The sequence below is a fragment of the Ovis aries genome, chromosome 3 (genome assembly GCF_016772045.2).
Source record: "Ovis aries strain OAR_USU_Benz2616 breed Rambouillet chromosome 3, ARS-UI_Ramb_v3.0, whole genome shotgun sequence".
In the NCBI taxonomy this organism is placed as follows: Eukaryota; Metazoa; Chordata; class Mammalia; order Artiodactyla; family Bovidae; genus Ovis; species Ovis aries.
In genome coordinates, this window is record NC_056056.1 from 102,628,452 (window position 1) to 102,644,058 (window position 15,607).

General features: G+C 47.0%; 2 protein-coding genes across 4 annotated transcripts in view; one reads left to right on the forward strand and one right to left on the reverse strand.

Annotated features, from left to right (window-relative positions):
• Positions 1 to 432: 432 nt before the first annotated feature.
• On the reverse strand, positions 433 to 9,346 carry UNC50 (unc-50 inner nuclear membrane RNA binding protein). 3 transcript variants are annotated; one of them, XM_012173801.4, is made up of 6 exons: positions 9,308 to 9,346; positions 7,788 to 8,071; positions 6,252 to 6,372; positions 2,328 to 2,467; positions 2,138 to 2,239; positions 433 to 768 (listed from the first exon to the last, which is right to left on the reverse strand). In XM_012173801.4, the coding sequence occupies exons 2-6, from the start codon at positions 8,065 to 8,067 to the stop codon at positions 632 to 634; spliced, it is 780 nt and encodes a 259-aa protein (XP_012029191.1). In that variant the 5' UTR covers positions 8,068 to 8,071; positions 9,308 to 9,346; the 3' UTR covers positions 433 to 631. The 3 variants fall into 3 exon arrangements, with proteins under 3 accessions (XP_012029191.1, XP_004006198.1, XP_042102391.1); XM_004006149.4 differs by lacking the exon at positions 9,308 to 9,346 and adding an exon at positions 9,152 to 9,248; XM_042246457.1 differs by lacking the exon at positions 9,308 to 9,346 and adding an exon at positions 8,592 to 9,248.
• Positions 9,347 to 9,399: 53 nt separating this feature from the next.
• LOC101109345 (cytochrome c oxidase assembly factor 5) overlaps positions 9,400 to 15,607 on the forward strand; it is a 33,360-nt gene continuing 27,152 nt past the window's right edge. Inside the window, exon 1 of the mRNA XM_004006150.5 lies at positions 9,400 to 9,559. Within this exon, the coding sequence (XP_004006199.1) occupies positions 9,461 to 9,559 (99 nt within the window). The 5' untranslated portion in view covers positions 9,400 to 9,460. The remainder of the gene's footprint in view (positions 9,560 to 15,607) is intronic.

Consider the following 15,607-nt stretch of genomic DNA (forward strand, 5'->3'; position numbering starts at 1 on the left):
AAAAAAAGCCTTCGTTAAGACCATGACTATCAGTGTTACACAGAGGTTCACTCCCACCTTAAGTGTGCTATGCAGCTCCCAGAGTAAGAAGAGCTTCTGGGGGAGTCTTCAGTTGGGTATTTTTTTTTTTTTTTTGCATAAACAATGGCTATTAGTGACATTTACAGCCTGTAGTTCAGTGATTCCTAAGGAGACTTTTAAAGCTTAAATTAGGACCCTGTGGCTTATATAAAAGTTTAAAATGCAGCCTGTTAGAAATGGGGGTGACTCTGTACCTTGTCAGTAACAGCTGGGGAGGGGATGGCACACATATGACTATGTGGATACGCCTTCAAAAATAATGTTAAAAAGTTTCACCTTTGTATTTTCTTTATAGCCTTAGTACTTTGTATATCATTCTGTGTGCAAATATTTATGAATAAAAGGTAACACTTTAGTTTAAAAAATATTTATTGTAGAAATGTACATTTAATCAGTTTTAAGGAATGTACTATTAACATTTATAGTTCTTCAAATTTGCAAACTTTGTACCTTTAAGATATCTACAATGATAGTTTATTTACAGGTTTCACAGGAAATCACCACCTCACCGATACTGTTGCTGCTGCTCAGATGTAAGGGGCCCCCTGGCTCACTTCACTCTGTACTTGTAGAAGGAGCAGAGCGTGTGGGTGAAGTTCCAGCCCAGGGCTAGTGAGAGTCCGTAGAGCAGGATGAGAGGTGCAAACGGGTAGAGAAGGATCACCGTGTTTTTCAAAAATGGCAGTGCTGGAAAAGGGCCAGGATTCAGGTTAAGGGTGAGAGTCAGTATCGCCAGTTATTCATGGATCAAGTGGTGAATTGAAACCTGTGATGCTTCAGAAGCTTCCCATCTTAATGTACCAGCAGACATGGGTGACGTTACAGGAGAAAAACAGCTTTCAGCCGTTTGAGATTTCCCAACCGAGGGAGTGTTACACCTCCACTTGGAGAAAGTGAGCTCTCAACTAGTAATCCCAGACTTTAGGAAAGAAATGAAGCTCTCAAATATAAAACCCACCCCCAGATATCTGTGTTTCCTTCTTTCTCACTTGCGGCTTCCTGATAGTGGGTCTATACCCCATGCATTCAAATCTAAGTATTTCTCATACAAGTAGTCCCCAAACTGAAACTGAGCTGTGCCCAAAGAATCTTCTAAATTGTAGTGAGTTACCAGGACAGTGCTCCAAAATCCACTTCCATCTCCCCCGAACGAGAGACAGGACCTCCCCAATGCCCAAAACAAGGTGTTACAATTTGGAGGTGGGGGGGGGGGGGCAAGTGGTTCCTGACAAAGTCAAGGGGACTCTCTGACCAGTGGAATCAGTCACATGTGAGTCCAAGTGACCTAGGTTTACAGTAAGATTCTAATCATCTAGAGGGACAATAAAGGAAAGAGCTACAACACATAACACTAACAAATCATAAGATCTCTAAATTTAACTCTTAACAGCAGTCATTTCTTTACATGAAGAAAAATAAACATGGTTCTCATTCATACTATGAAAGACGAACCGATAGCAGGATTGAGTAATGAATTTATAAACATATCCTGAGTGCAGCAGAAGCTGGGCTTGATCTTCTGTGATTATCCCCAGTATCTCCCACCCCTAGGCTTCTCCAGTCCAGCAGGTGGCCTGGGACCAACACAGATGTTTACAAAATGAAGAGTATTTCACAATCGTCCCCCAAACAGAAAATACGGTAAAGGTTTTAAACATGCCCATACACTGGACCCAACCCTTTCCTCATCTGACTGACTGCTGGAAACCCAGAACCCAAAAACCTGGGAGAAAAGAAAACTCGTCATGGGTTCCTGCAAGAAACCTGGAGAGCATCAGATGGTTTAACATGGTTCCTTGAAATTATAAAGTTTGTTATGTACCAGCTATGCCACTTTGGAGCTATGGGACCATGGATAAATTACTTAATCTCTCTGGGCTTGTCTCCTCATTTGAAAAATGGGGAATAGTAAACCTGTATCATATAACTAAAGATTAACTGGAAGAATTTATGTAAAACACCAGCGACAGTACCAGCTCCATAAAAGCTCAGTGTATCACCGTTAAAACTTCTCCCCTCCCTGTAGTGTTGTCAAGGAGAAAAATCAATTACTTACCACTGTATCCTAAGAAAGTTACATAGATATAGTAGCCAACGGCAACCAACCATAAGGTATTTCCAACTAAATATCCAATAAATGTGTCTGTTAGGATGACATCTGCCGAAGAGACATGGACAATGAATCTTTTTTCAGTGGATACAATGAAGACTTTCTGATGACAAGTTTAGAAGAAACTGCTACTTACGGTTGATGAAAAAAAGCTGTATAAAATGCAGAATGACCAAGAGAGGATAAAAAGCATTCAGATGCACATCAAAGGCATAGCCCCACTCCACATCATAGTCTCTGCTCTGCCGTTTCACTAAATACTTATTGGAGATAAACCTGAAAAAAATTATAGCATTTCTTTCATAATACAATAAAATTAACCCCATGCGTATTTACTGGCTGTCTTCTATAGCTCAAGCATTATTCCATACACTGGAGAGATGGTGGTAAGCAAACGTCTGCCTTCAATCTAGTGGAAGTGGACTGACAACAATACAGTCAGACGGCCCTAGGAAAAAACTGAGCAGGACAGCAGGGCAGGGGCTGCAAAGGTGACATGTCAGCCACGACGAGAGTCCCGAGAGTGACATCTGGGCAAAGAACCAGGGGCAGCGATGGGAACCCCTGGGGCAGAGCCCTCCGAGCAGGAGGAGTCTTGAGCACGGGTGGGGGAGGGGCTCAGAGTGCCTGCAACTGGTGAGAAGATAGCAGGGAATGAAATGGGAGAAGAAAAGGGAGCATCTTATAGACCCTGTGGCCACTGCAGACGTTTGGCTTTTACTCTTGGTGGAATAAGAAGTCACTGTGGAGTTCCCAAAAGGACGTTTGGCTTACTGTTTTGACGGGGTTCCTCTGGCTGCGGTCTGAGAACAGACCCTTGGGACAAGAATGGAAGCGAAGAGGCAGGAGGGGGAGGTCACTGCGAGGAGGAGACGAGAGGCTGGCGGCAGCGGGGGCCCTGGCCTGGGGGCAACTACAGCTGGGAGGCCCGAACAGCCAGAGTAGCGTACGACACAGTGGGTGCCAGAGGAAAACGTTAGTCAAGGACAACTGAGAGACTCCTGCCCTAAAACAAGTGAAAGATGGAGGTGCCACTGAGGCAGGAGTGGCTGCACCAGGAGTGATCTGCGTGCAGGAAGGGGCGAGTACAGGAGTTTGGACCTGGCCCTGTTACGGTGAAGAAGTAAGAAATATGGAAAGAAGGTCCAGAAGCTTAGAGGAGCAGTCCACACAGGGGATATACAGACTCATGTGTGCAGATGGTATTAAAAGCCGTGAACTTCAGTGAGATCACCCGGAGTGAACACATACAGAGAACAGGTCTGCAGCCTAAGACTAGGGTCACATACCCCCCACCAACCCCCGCCCCACTGTGGAAAGTTCAGGGAATCCGGAGGAACCAGTAAGGAAAGAGTGGCCAGCAACATCTCCAGCCACAGCTTGAACAATCACTCAAGCTCATGCCTCTGTTCCGCAGCATGGCCTCATGGTTCCTTTAAATGATGAATAAATGAAAAGGCAGACATCCAGGTTAACAGACAGGTCTTCAAAGGAAAAGAACAAAAAGGATTCTAAACAGTTATGGAAATTCAATGGTTGCTTCTACATGTGATTTCAAGGATACTGTTAAGAAAAATGCTATGCCTACAGTGGAAATAAAAACAGGAAAAGAAACGAGAGGTGCTATAGTACTAATAAAATAGTCCTATACTCAATTGTCTGAAAATGTCAAGATCCGAGTGCTTTGCTAGAACAAACTGGAACTTACCAAAACACCTTCCACTTGAGCCAAGACTATGCAATAAAATGAACAGAGTAAGAAGCATTTAGCTCACCATCCAAGGGTTCCCATTCATTGGTCCTGCTGCTGCCCCCACCCCTCTGCTCAGCCCTTAAACAGGTGCTTCCCAGGCTTTTGGCCTTCATCCAGGTCTCACCTCTAAAACACTGACACTCCTCCCGGGAGAGCTCAAAGACAGCTGAGGCCTCCCCTCCCACCTTCAGATTAAGAATGCCAGTCACATCCTCATTTTGGCCAGACTGCTGCAGCCTCCAAGTTCCCTCCCCCACTGTCTAATGAACCTTTATTTCATTATCAGCATGTCTCCTGAACTCAGCATGTCCCACATGGAATGCACCGGCACCCGAAGCCCACAGCCTGCAGGCCACCCTAGAGGCCCTGGGCTCCCCCTCTTCCCTACCATCCTCTACTTTTAGAATCACCACACTAGTCTGGGGTTCCACTGCTCAAACGCAGACCACACAATTGCACCCAGCCTCACCACTCTCTCCAGCTCCTCCTCCTCCACAGTCAGAAGATTTTTCATTAGTTCAGTTCAGTCACTCAGTCGTGTCCGACTCTTTGCAACCCCATGGACTGCAGCATGCCAGGCCTCCCTGTCCATCACAAACTCCCAGAGCCTACCCAAACTCACGTCCATTTGAGTTGGTGATGCCATCCAACCATCTCATCCTTTGTCGTCCCCTCCTCCTCCTGCCTTCAGTCTTTCAAATGAGTCAGCTCTTCGCATCAGGTGGCCAAAGTATTGGAGTTTCAGCTTCAACATCAGTCCCTCCAATGAACACCCAGGACTGATCTCCTTTAGGATGGACTGGTTGGATCTCTTTGCAGTCTAAGGGACTCTCAAGAGTCTTCTCCAACACCACAGTTCAAATGCATCAATTCTTCGGTGCTCAACTTTCATTATAGTCCAACTCTCACATCCATACATAACTACTGGAAAAACCACAGCCTTGACTAGACGGACCTTTGTTGGCAAAGTAATGTCTCTGTTTTTTAATATGCTGTCTAGGTTGGTCATAACTCCTTCCAAGGAGTAAGCGTCTTTTAATTTCATGGCTACAATCACCATCTGCAGTGATTCTGGAGCCCCAAAAATAAAGTCAGCCACTGTTTCCACTGTTTCCCCATCTATTTGCCATCTTAAGTTAGTAGTATCCTTTTTAGGCCAGATTTTAGAAATTTATCTTGTGGCTCAGGTGGTAAAGAATCTGCCTGCAGTGCAGGAGACCTGGGTTCAATCCCTGGGTTGGGAAGATCCCCTGGAGAAGGAAAAGGCTACCCACTCCCGTATTCTGGCCTGGAGAATTCCACAGACTATGGGATCTATGGGGTCGCAGAGAGTCAGACATGCCTGAGCGACTTGCACTTAGAATTTTAGATTACTGGTGTGTTGCATTTTCTGACTACCCAGCACATACAAAACCTATTGGACTGGTCAGGAGTTACAAAGCAAAATAACAAGTTGGTATCATCAGAGGTCAGCATCTCACAATCTTGCTCAAAATGTTAACAGCTACCATTTATTGAGCACAGACTGTATGCCAGGTGCTTTTCATAGTACAAGCTTTTCAAATACCTCACAAATAGATGATTAACTTCCATCTTCCAAGAAGGACAGGGTAAATGGCTGAGCTGGCATTTGAACCCAGGTATCTCTGCCAACTCAGGTTCCAGTGTTTTCTCTGATACACAACAGCAACCACAAGCCCCGTGCCGAGCTCACCCTCATGTCCACCCCTTCCGCCAACCACACAAGAGCACCCATCAAAACACCAAAACGCCAAATTGATACTCAGCACACTGGTACTGGTACAGCAAACCCAGAGAGAGTCAGACTGAGAACTCAGTCAGATAAAACCTGCTCATGTGTTTCAGCAGGAAGGAAGCTTAACCAAAACAATTCTTTTTCATGTGCTCCATCTCATGTCAAAGATTCAAAGTAAGATTCCATGACATAACCCTCCACGTTTTACCCGTCGAGAAATGAGCTCCTGACCGAGGCAGCAGCAGACTGTGCCGTCACCCAGACAACCTCAGCAGAACTGGCTGTGAAACATTTTTGCAAAATCAGGGATTTTGTTAATACGACATCATCATGACTTCAATTCACTTATTTGGTGCAGTTTGACAAAGTGGACCATCCCCTGAAGAGTATTTTCTGCTCTAGGTGCCAACACAGGAGAATGAGTTACGGTAATCCTGGCAGACAAAATCAGTGCTTTCAGTTTGTATAGTTTCCGTTTCCATCAGCTACTCTCTGAAGCAAACAGGGAGGCTCTACAGTAGCATCTGAAAAACCAAAGCTTCCGTACTTACCACATTAAGGTTGATATGAGAAGACCGACGCCTACACAGTCTATGAATACCACCCAAAGGAGCAGCTTTATCGTCTCAAAAAACCCCATGTCCAGCACAAAGCCAAATCCTATCGTGGACACTGCAAGAAAGATTTACAAGATGCATTCAGGCACTTTGCTAGATTCTAAGCATACAGGTCAGTTTCTGCCTTTCAGATGCCCACTCCAGAATGGGATGCAGGTATGTAAACAAAACCCCTAAGCTATCTTATTAATAGATGTAACTGATTAAGAAATGCAGATCGCCCTGGAACACACAACTACCACTGAGATACCTGACGTTTACTGAGGAGGCCCGTGTATCTGATTCACCAGGGTAGCCCCAGCATTCAGAATACGACCACTACTGAGAAGGCACTCCTGTGTTTAAACCCAGTTAAAGGTGGGCTTCCCTGGTGGCTTAGATTGTAAAGAATCTGCCTGCAATGCAGGAGACCCAGGTTTGACTCCTGGCTCAGGAATATCCTCTAGAGAAGGAAATGGCTACCCACTCCCGTATTCTTGCCTGGTGAATTTCATGGACAGAGACTGGAAGGCTACAGTCCAAGGGGTCACAAAAAGTCAGACATGATTGAGACACTAAAAGTGGTTCAGACCCTTTCACTGCACTATTGGAGAACTTAAAGCAGTTTCTCAAGATCACATTAGTGCTTTCAGAACCCTCACTCTGGATCGGCCTGATGAAAGTGAGAAGTGAGAGTGTTAGTCCTCAGTCGTGTCTGACTCTTTGTGACCCCATGGACGGTAGCCCACCAGGCTCCTCTGTCCATGGGATTTTCCAGGCAAGAATACTGGAGTGGGTTGTCATTCCCTTCTCCAGGGGGATCTTCCTGACCCAGGGATCAAACCTGGGTCTCCTGCACTGCAGGCAGGTTATTTACCAACTGAGTCACCAGGGAAGCCCTGGCTCAGCCTGAGGGTGAAATGTAACTTCCAATCTCAGTAGTCCTTTTTCACATTGTTTGCATTTGGGTATCAATGAATTTATGAAAAATGTGAAAGTTTAATCGCTCAGTTGTATCTGATTCTTTTGCGACCCCACGGACTGTAGCCCACCAGGCTCCTCTGTCCATGGAATTCTCCAGGCAAGAATACTGGAGTGGGTAGCCATTTCCGTCTGCAGGGGATCTTCCTGACCCAGGGATTGAACTCAGGTCTCCAGCACTGCAGGCAGATTCTTCACCGTCTGAAGCACCAGGGAAGCCCTACGTATTTATCACGGTAGTTGAAATTCGACACGGAGTGACTCTGTCCTGTGCTTTTTAAAGTTCCGAGGAACCAGTTTCCTCTGGCATCTGCTTGGGACCTTTAAAGTCAGGAAGAATACCACTCTCTTTCCTGTGAGGAGATTTTGGAGACTTCAGAAAGGAAGACAACAGCTTCAGAGAACCCCAAATTATGACCCATAACACGCTGACAACAGGAATCTCCAAATGACAAGTCCAACCTGAAACAGTCAACTGATTTCTCAACTCTCCTGCAGATAAACACTTACCACAGAGCCAGATACTTAACAGGACCAAGAAAGCTGGGTCATCCCTGGCCCACTGATCTTTCGTCTGCTTCCTATAGTGAAAGTTTCTATAAACTCTCTGTGGGGAAGTGAACAGGTAGAGCATCTGCCAGGCAGCAAACTCAAAGTCCATCTGCCGGAAACGGAAAAGCCTCCTCAGGTATTTGTAGCGTTTTGCTCCCGCTGTGTGTCTGGCTGCATCCCTGGAACTCAACACTCCGTTCCCCTGCACTGGGGAAGTCACCGAAGTACTTGGTAACATCTTCCTAGATAGAAGGGAGGAAAAATTTATATTATTAATACAAATCATCAGAAGAAACTGCCAGCCTCTAGCACCCCTCTTGTGAGTTATTTAGGAGACAAGTCACCTTACATTTTGGCCCCAATCCCTGAGAAGAGGCAGGACTCAAAAAAGGGTAAATTTGGTTTTGAGGCTGATTTGGGAGCTGGAGAACTGCCCATTGCACTTCAGGAAAGGGCTGCCCCGTGGCCTTCTGAACCTTCATAATAACGCTTTTACAAGGTCCACCCATTCTCTGTACTTCATTTCTGTCAATCCTCAGATCTGCTCCACCTCTCCCCACCTCCCCACCTCCTCCCACCCCTTCTCCAGAAGCAGAGATAGTGATAGAGCCAAAATTCAGGCAGTCTGAATCAAAAGTCCACCTGTCATCTGTGCTAACAATCAAGACTTTAAGGAAAAGCCTTTGCTGAAGCCAAACAGAAACGATGTTCCCGACGACGTAAAGTAAAATGGTTTATCACACAAGACCATCAGCGCCTCACCAACAAGCAACTCGTTCACTAGCATGGGATGTAAAAACAAGGCAAAACTCAAACGCATAGTGTTTTACTTCCTGAATAGTTCATCAGGGGAACGACAGCGTGGGGGTCCAGTCCAACCAGCCTGAAGCCAGGGAGGCGCTGGTCATCGTCCGGCCTCCTTGTCCCGCCCCGGCAGCCCAGTGTCGGGCTCCACTCCCCAGGCCTCCAGGACGCCAGCTGCTCCCCGCCGGCTCGGGGCCGCCGGTAAGGCGGCCAGATTGAGCATAAAAACACAGGATGTCCAATTACAACTGCATCGCAGATACAACAATAATTTGTAATATAAGCAGGTCCGAAACACTGCGTGAGACCCGCAGCTATGCAGACATCATTCGCTGCTATCTGAAATTCGGCTGTAACCAGCCTCCGCGATGGTGTCTGGCAGCCCCAACGCAGGCCGAGCAGCCGGACCCGGGCGCGGTCACTCCAGGGCCGGGTGATGTGGGGCCGCAAGTTGCCAGAAGAAAAGGCCGACCGGCGAGCCCGAGTCGCGCGCAGATGGGGCCGTCGGCAGGCCTCACCTGGAGCCCCGCGGCGGCGTCCACCGGCTTCACATACACCCGCCACCACCGCCCAGCAGCCGACCCAGCCGCCGCTGGGCCAACTTCCCTCCTCGCTACGTCAACCACGTAGGGGGCGCGTCGCGTCCCGTGACCCACAAACGCCGCGCGCGATACCTCTCGCGTTACGTCTCTCGCCGCGCGCCCACCGGAAGTGGTTGCTACCGGTCTTTTTCCGGTTCCGCCCGCCGCGGCGTCACTGGCGTCCTGAGGAGTCTGGGCCGTCTCGGGAGGAGAGGGTGGAGGCCGCGGCCAGCTGGAGGCGCAGTCATGCCCCGATATTACGAGGACAAGCCTGAGGGCGGCGCGTGCGCGGGCGTGAAGGAGGATCTGGGCTTGTGTCTGCTGCAGTCTGACTGCGTGCTCAAGGTAGCGCGGCCGGGTGCTCGGATGACCGAGGCCCGAAGCGGGGAGGCGAGGCTGGCGGAGGGTCCCTGGCGGGCCCCGGTGATGGCTGAGTCGTGCCTCCGAGTTCGCGGTCCTAGTTCTCCACCGACTTAGTGAACTTGGGCGAGTCCACTGTCGGAACCTGACTTCCCAATGGTGAAACTGGAGAAAACCGTGCTGCCCTGTTGGGTTTTTGTAAAGTTTAAACCATCTCGGGTGCAGAGACACGAAATGCTGCTGCTCTCCTGGGTTCTGGAGGCATATAGGAGAGAATCACAGGTTTCTGGAGCCCTCGAAAATGAGAACCAGTAAATTAGCACATAATTACATGAACCTGCCATACTGTGTTGCCTCGTGAAACCTCCTTTCTCAGTTCAGTTGTGGCTGAATAGATGCTGTATTTACTTTGTGCTGGTCTGAACTTGCTGAGTTCTGTGTATTCCAGGATAAGCTGTAAAAGAGGCAGCTTTTTTATTTTCACCACTTTGTATCTCGCGCCCCCTACCGTTGAACTTGTGGTTTTAGGTGCTGTGATGGGAGACAGGAATTTGCTATCTTTCCCTCAGTACAGCCACAGGTCTTCTCTGGAGCCAGTCTGATATGCGTGCCTTAAGTCGTTTCCTACTTTTCGCGGCCCCGTAGACCCTACCCCTCTAGGCTCCTCTATCCATGGGATGGTCCAGGCAAGAATACTGGAGTGGGTTGTCGTGCCCGCCTCCAGGGGATCTTCCCGACCTGGGATCGAACCCGTGTCTTTTGTATCTACTGCGTTGGCAAGTGGTTGGCTAGTGGTTCTTTACCACTAGTGCCATCTGGGAAGCCCAGTGAAGTTCAAAGCCGACTGGCAAACCTGGATTCTGGTATTCAGTTCAGTTCAGTCGCTAAGTCGTGTCCAACTCTTTGCGACCCCAAAGCACTCCAGCCTTCCTTATCCATCACCAACTCCCGGAGTTTATTCAAACTCATGTCCATTGAGTCGGTGATGCCATCCAGCCATCTCAACCACTGTCATCCCCTTCTCCTCCTGCCTTCAATCATTCCCAGCATCAGGTCTTTGCCAGTGAGCCGGTTCTTCGCATCAGGTGGCCAAAGTATTGGATTATCAGCTTCAGCATCAGTCCTTCCAATGAATATTCAGGACTGATTTCCTTCAGGATGGATTGCTTGGATCTCCTTGCTGTCCAAAGGGCTCTCAAGAGTTCTCCAACACCACAGTTCAAAAGCATCAATTCTTTGGTGCTCAGCTTTCTTTATAGTCCAGTTCTCACATCCATACCTGACTACTGGAAAAACCATAGCCTTGACTAGACGGACCTTTGTTGGCAAAGTAATGTTTCTGCTTTTTAATATGCTGTCTAGGTTGGTCGTAACTTTCCTTCCAAGGAGTAAGCGTCTTTTACTTTCATGGCTGCAGTCACCATCTGCAGTGATTTTGGAGCCCCCCAAGTAAAACCTGTCACTGTTTCCATTGTTTCCCCATCTATTTGCCATGTTCGGGGCCTCCCGTAAGGCGGCCAGATTGAGCATAAAAACACAGGACGTCCAGTTACAACTGCACTTCAGGATCTTAGTTTTCTGAATGTTGGGCTTTAAGCCAACTTTTTCAGTCTCCTGTTTCACTTTCTTCAAGAGGCTCTTTGATTCTTTGCTTTCTTCCATAAGTGTGGTGTCATATGCATATCTAAGATTATTGCTGTTTCTCCCAGCAATCCTGATTCCAGCTTGTGCTTCATCTAGTCTAGCATTTCTCATGATATCCTGTGCATAGAAGTTAAATAAGCAGGATGACAATATATCGCATTGATGTACTCCTTTTTTGATTTGGAACCAGTCTGTTGTTCCATGTCCAGTTCTAACTTCTTGACCTGCACACAGGTTTCTCAGGAGACAGGTTAGATGGTCTGATATGCCCATTTCTTTAGAATTTTTCAGTTTATTGTGATCCACCCAGTCAAAGGCTTTGGCATAGTCAGTAAAGCAGAAGTAGATGTTTGTCTGGAACTCTCTCATTTTTCCATGATCAAACAGATGTTGGCAGTTTGATCTCTGCATTTTCTAAATCCAGCTTGATCATCAGGAAGTTCACGGTTCACGCACGTACTGTTGAAGCCTGGCTTGGAGAATTTTGAGCTAGTGTGTGAGATAAGTATAATTGTGCGGTAATTTCAGCATTCTTTGGCATTGCCTTTCTTTGGGATTGGAATGAAAACTGACCTTTTCCAGTCCTATGGCCACTGCTGAGTTTTCCAGATTTGTTGGCATATTGAATACAGCACTTTCACAGCATCATCTTTCAGGATTTGAAATAGCTCAACTGGAATTCCATCCTCTCCACTAACTTTGTTTGTAGTGATGCTTCCTAAGGCCCACTTGACTTCACATTTTAGGATGTCTCGCTCTAGGTGATGGCAGTGGCACCCCACTTCCATGGACGAAGGAGCCTGGTAGGCTGCATTCCATGGTGTCGCTAAGAGTCGGACACAACTGAGCAACTTCACTTTCATGCATTGGAGAAGGAAATGGCAACCCACTCCAGTGTTCTTGCCTGGAGAATCCCAGGGACGAGGGAGCCTGGTGAGCTGCCGTCTGTGGGGTCGCACAGAGTTGGACACAACTGAAGTGACTTAGCAGCAGCAGCAGCAGCTCTAGGTGAGTGATTGCACCATCATGATTATCTGGGTTGTGAAGATCTTTTTTATATAGTTCTTCTGTGTATTCTTGCCACCTCTTCTTAATATCTTCTACTTTAGTTAGGTCCATACCATTTCTGTCCTTTATTGAGCCCATCTTTGCATGAAATGTTCCCTTGGTATCCCTAACTTTCTTGAAGAGATCTCTAGTCTTTCCCATTCTATTGTTTTCCTCTATTTCTTTGCACTGATCAGTGAGGAAAGCGTTCTTATCTCTCCTTGATATTCTTTGGAACTCTGCATTCAAATGGATATGTCTCCTTTGCCTTTTGCGTATCTTCTTTTCACAGCTATTTTTAAGACCTCCTCCGACAACCATTTTGCCTTTTTGCATTTCTTTTTCTTGGGGATGGTCTTGATCACTGCTTCCTGTACAATGTCACAAACCTCCGTCCATAGTTCTTCGGGCACTCTATCAGATTGAATCCTTTGAATCTATATGTCATTTCCACTGTATAATCATAAGGGATTTGATTTAGGTCATACCTGAATGGTCTAGTGGTTTTCCCTACTTTCTTCAATTTAAGTCTGAATTGGACAATAAGGAGTTCATGATCTGACCCACAGTCAGCTCCCAGTCTTGTTTTTGCTGACTTGCTAGAGTCAGAAGTCTTGTTAGAGCTTCTCCATCTTTGGCTGCAAAGAACATAATCAATCTGATTTTGGTGTTGACCATCTGGTGATGTCCATGTGTAGAATCTTCTCTTGTGTTGTTGGAAGAGGGTGTTTGCTATGACCAGTATGTTCTCTTGGCAAAACTATTAGCCTTTGCCTTCTTCATTCTGTACTTCAAGGCCACATTTGCCTGTTACTCCAGGTGTTTCTTGACTTCCTACTTTTGCATTCCTGTCCCCTTTAATGAAAAGGATAACTTTTTGGGGTGTTCTAGAAGGTCTTGCAGGTCTTCATGGAACTGCTCAACTTCAGCTTCTTCAGCATTACTCATTGGGGCATAGGCTTGTATTACTGTGATATTGAATGGTTTGCCTTGGAAACAGGGATCATTCTGTCGTTTTTGAGATTGCACCCAAGTACTGCATTTCGGACTCTTGTTGACTGTGATGGCTACTTCATTTCTTCCAAGGAATTCTTGCCCACAGTAGTAGATATAATGGTTATCTGAGTTAAATTCACCCATTCCAGTCCATTTTAGTTTGCTGATTCCTAAAATGTCAGTGTTCACACTTGCCATCTCCTGTTTAACCACTTGCAGTTTGCCTTGATTGATGGACCTAACATCCCGGTTCCTGTACAGTATTGCTCTTTACAGCATCGGACCTTGCTTCTATCACTAGTCACATTCACAGCTGGGTGTTGTTTTTTCTTTGGCTCCATCCCTTCATTCTTTTTGGAGTTATTTCTCCACTGATCTCCAGTAGCATATTGGGCACCTACCAATCTGGGGAGTTCATCTTTCAGTATTCTATCTTTTTGCCTTTTCATACTGTTCATGGGGTTCTCAAAGCAAGAATACTGAAGTGGTTTGCCATTCCTTCTCCAGTGGACCACATTTTGTCAGACCTCTCCACCATGACCTGTCCGTCTTGGGTGGCCCCACAGGGCATGGCTCATAATTTCATTGAGTTAGACAAGGCTGTGGTCCATGTGATTAGATTGGTTCATTTTCTGTGATTGTGGTTTTCATTCTGTCTGCCCTCTGATGGAGAAGGATTAGAGGCTTATGGAAGCTTCCTGATGGGAGAGACTGACTGAGGGGGAAACTGGGTCTTGTTCTGATGAGTGGGGCCATGCTCAATAAGTCTTTAATCCAATTTTCTGTTGATAATCGAGTCTGTGTCATTTGACCTGAGGCCAAACTGTGGTGGAGGTAATGAAGATAATGGCAACCTCCTTCATACAAAGGTCCCTTGCACACACTGCTGCGCTCACTGCTGCCAACCCTGCAGCAAGTTGCTTGTGGTTATTCTTGCATCTGGAGATGTAATTTCAGAAAGTTGCCCTTATTTCAAAGGAAAGACAACTACCCAAATATGGACATCAGTGATAGTGCTGATTCATGATTTACATTTGGTTCACTGGTGATGGCAGGGGCTGTGTGAAGTGAAAGTCGCTGAGTCGTGTCTGACTTTTTGCGACCCCATGAACTGTTCAGTCCATGGAATTCTCCAGGCCAGATTACTGGGGCCTTTCCCTTCTCCAGAGGATATTCCCAGCCCAGGGATCGAACCCAGGTCTGCCACGTTGCAGGCAGATTCTTTACCAGCTGAGCCACAAGGGGAGGACTGTGTAAGCTTTGGTAACTACTTGTTTAATGAGTAGAGGAGCAAAGTGCCTTGGGTGTTCAAGGGGGAGCAGCTTATTTTGCTTGAGAGTTTGGAAACTTCTCAGAGGAGGTGACCTTTGCTCTGAGTCTTAAAGGTTGAGTAGTAGTTCATGACAGAAAAGGCAGTGGCACCCACTCCAGTGTTCTTGCCTGGAGAATCCCAGGGACGGGGGAGCCTGGGTGGGCTGCCGTCTATGGGGTCGCACAGGGTCGGACACGACTGAAGCGACGCAGCAGCAGTAGTTGATGAAGTAAAGGAGTGGAGGCTCTGGTGGTTGTGGGGAGACTCTGAAAGAACAGCATGTACAGAAAAGTCAGGGAGGTGTGGGTGGGCCACCCAGAAGCTGGGCTGGAGGAGGAGAAAGGTTGCCATGGATGATGGCCCTGGTGTGTCGGAGTGAGGAGCTTGGGCGCAGAGAAGGACTGAGGAAAGAAACTCTGGAAGGGGAAGAGGACACTGGTGATAAGGAAAGCACTGAATTGGTTTTTGAGGTGATGGGTTGATTTAGCAAGCAGTTGAGTGCCAAGTCTGATTGCAGGGACATAAAGATAAATGATCTCTGGGAAGCTGGAAAACTGTAGGCAGAGATAACGACGTGAACGTTCCTTGCCCCCATAGAGTACCCGGCCTTTTTGTTGCTGAATGTGGTCAACTAGGAGAACGTGTTATTATATTTAGAAACAGTCTTTTAAGTGGAAATGCGTTTGTAGTTTGTGTTAAATCCATCCTGAAAGGTCACTTCAGCTGGGCTGTGAAGGGGCAGCAGTGAGGCAAAACACTGAGTCATGCAAACCCAGGAGCCGCCCTCCCTTCCCCCGTGGCGTCACTGGCAGCTCCACCCCTCCCCATGGGCACTCAGAACAAGGGAAATTCTGCTGAGTCTGTGCCTGCTCTCTGTGGCAGCCACATTTGTGATACGGTTCTTGATTTCTCTGCTCCTTGAGTAAGGAAGTTAACCCAGTCTTTTGACAGATAGTAAGCCGCACCTGAAAAGCTTCTGGACCTCACTTTAGGGAAGAATTCAACATAAAATATTTAGTTTTGGGGCTGCAGTG

What these genes read in the sequence shown, in the direction of transcription:
- UNC50 (XM_012173801.4), bottom strand. Translation starts at nt 8,067, where the DNA reads ATGTTACCAAGTACTTCGGTGACTTCCCCAGTGCAGGGGAACGGAGTG. An exon ending in GTTAAGTATCTGGCTCTGTG is followed by an intron (nt 6,373 to 7,787) that starts GTAAGTGTTTAT and finishes TCTTTCTTGCAG; the next exon opens with TGTCCACGATAGGATTTGGC. An exon ending in ACAGCTTTTTTTCATCAACC is followed by an intron (nt 2,240 to 2,327) that starts GTAAGTAGCAGT and finishes TCTCTTCGGCAG; the next exon opens with ATGTCATCCTAACAGACACA.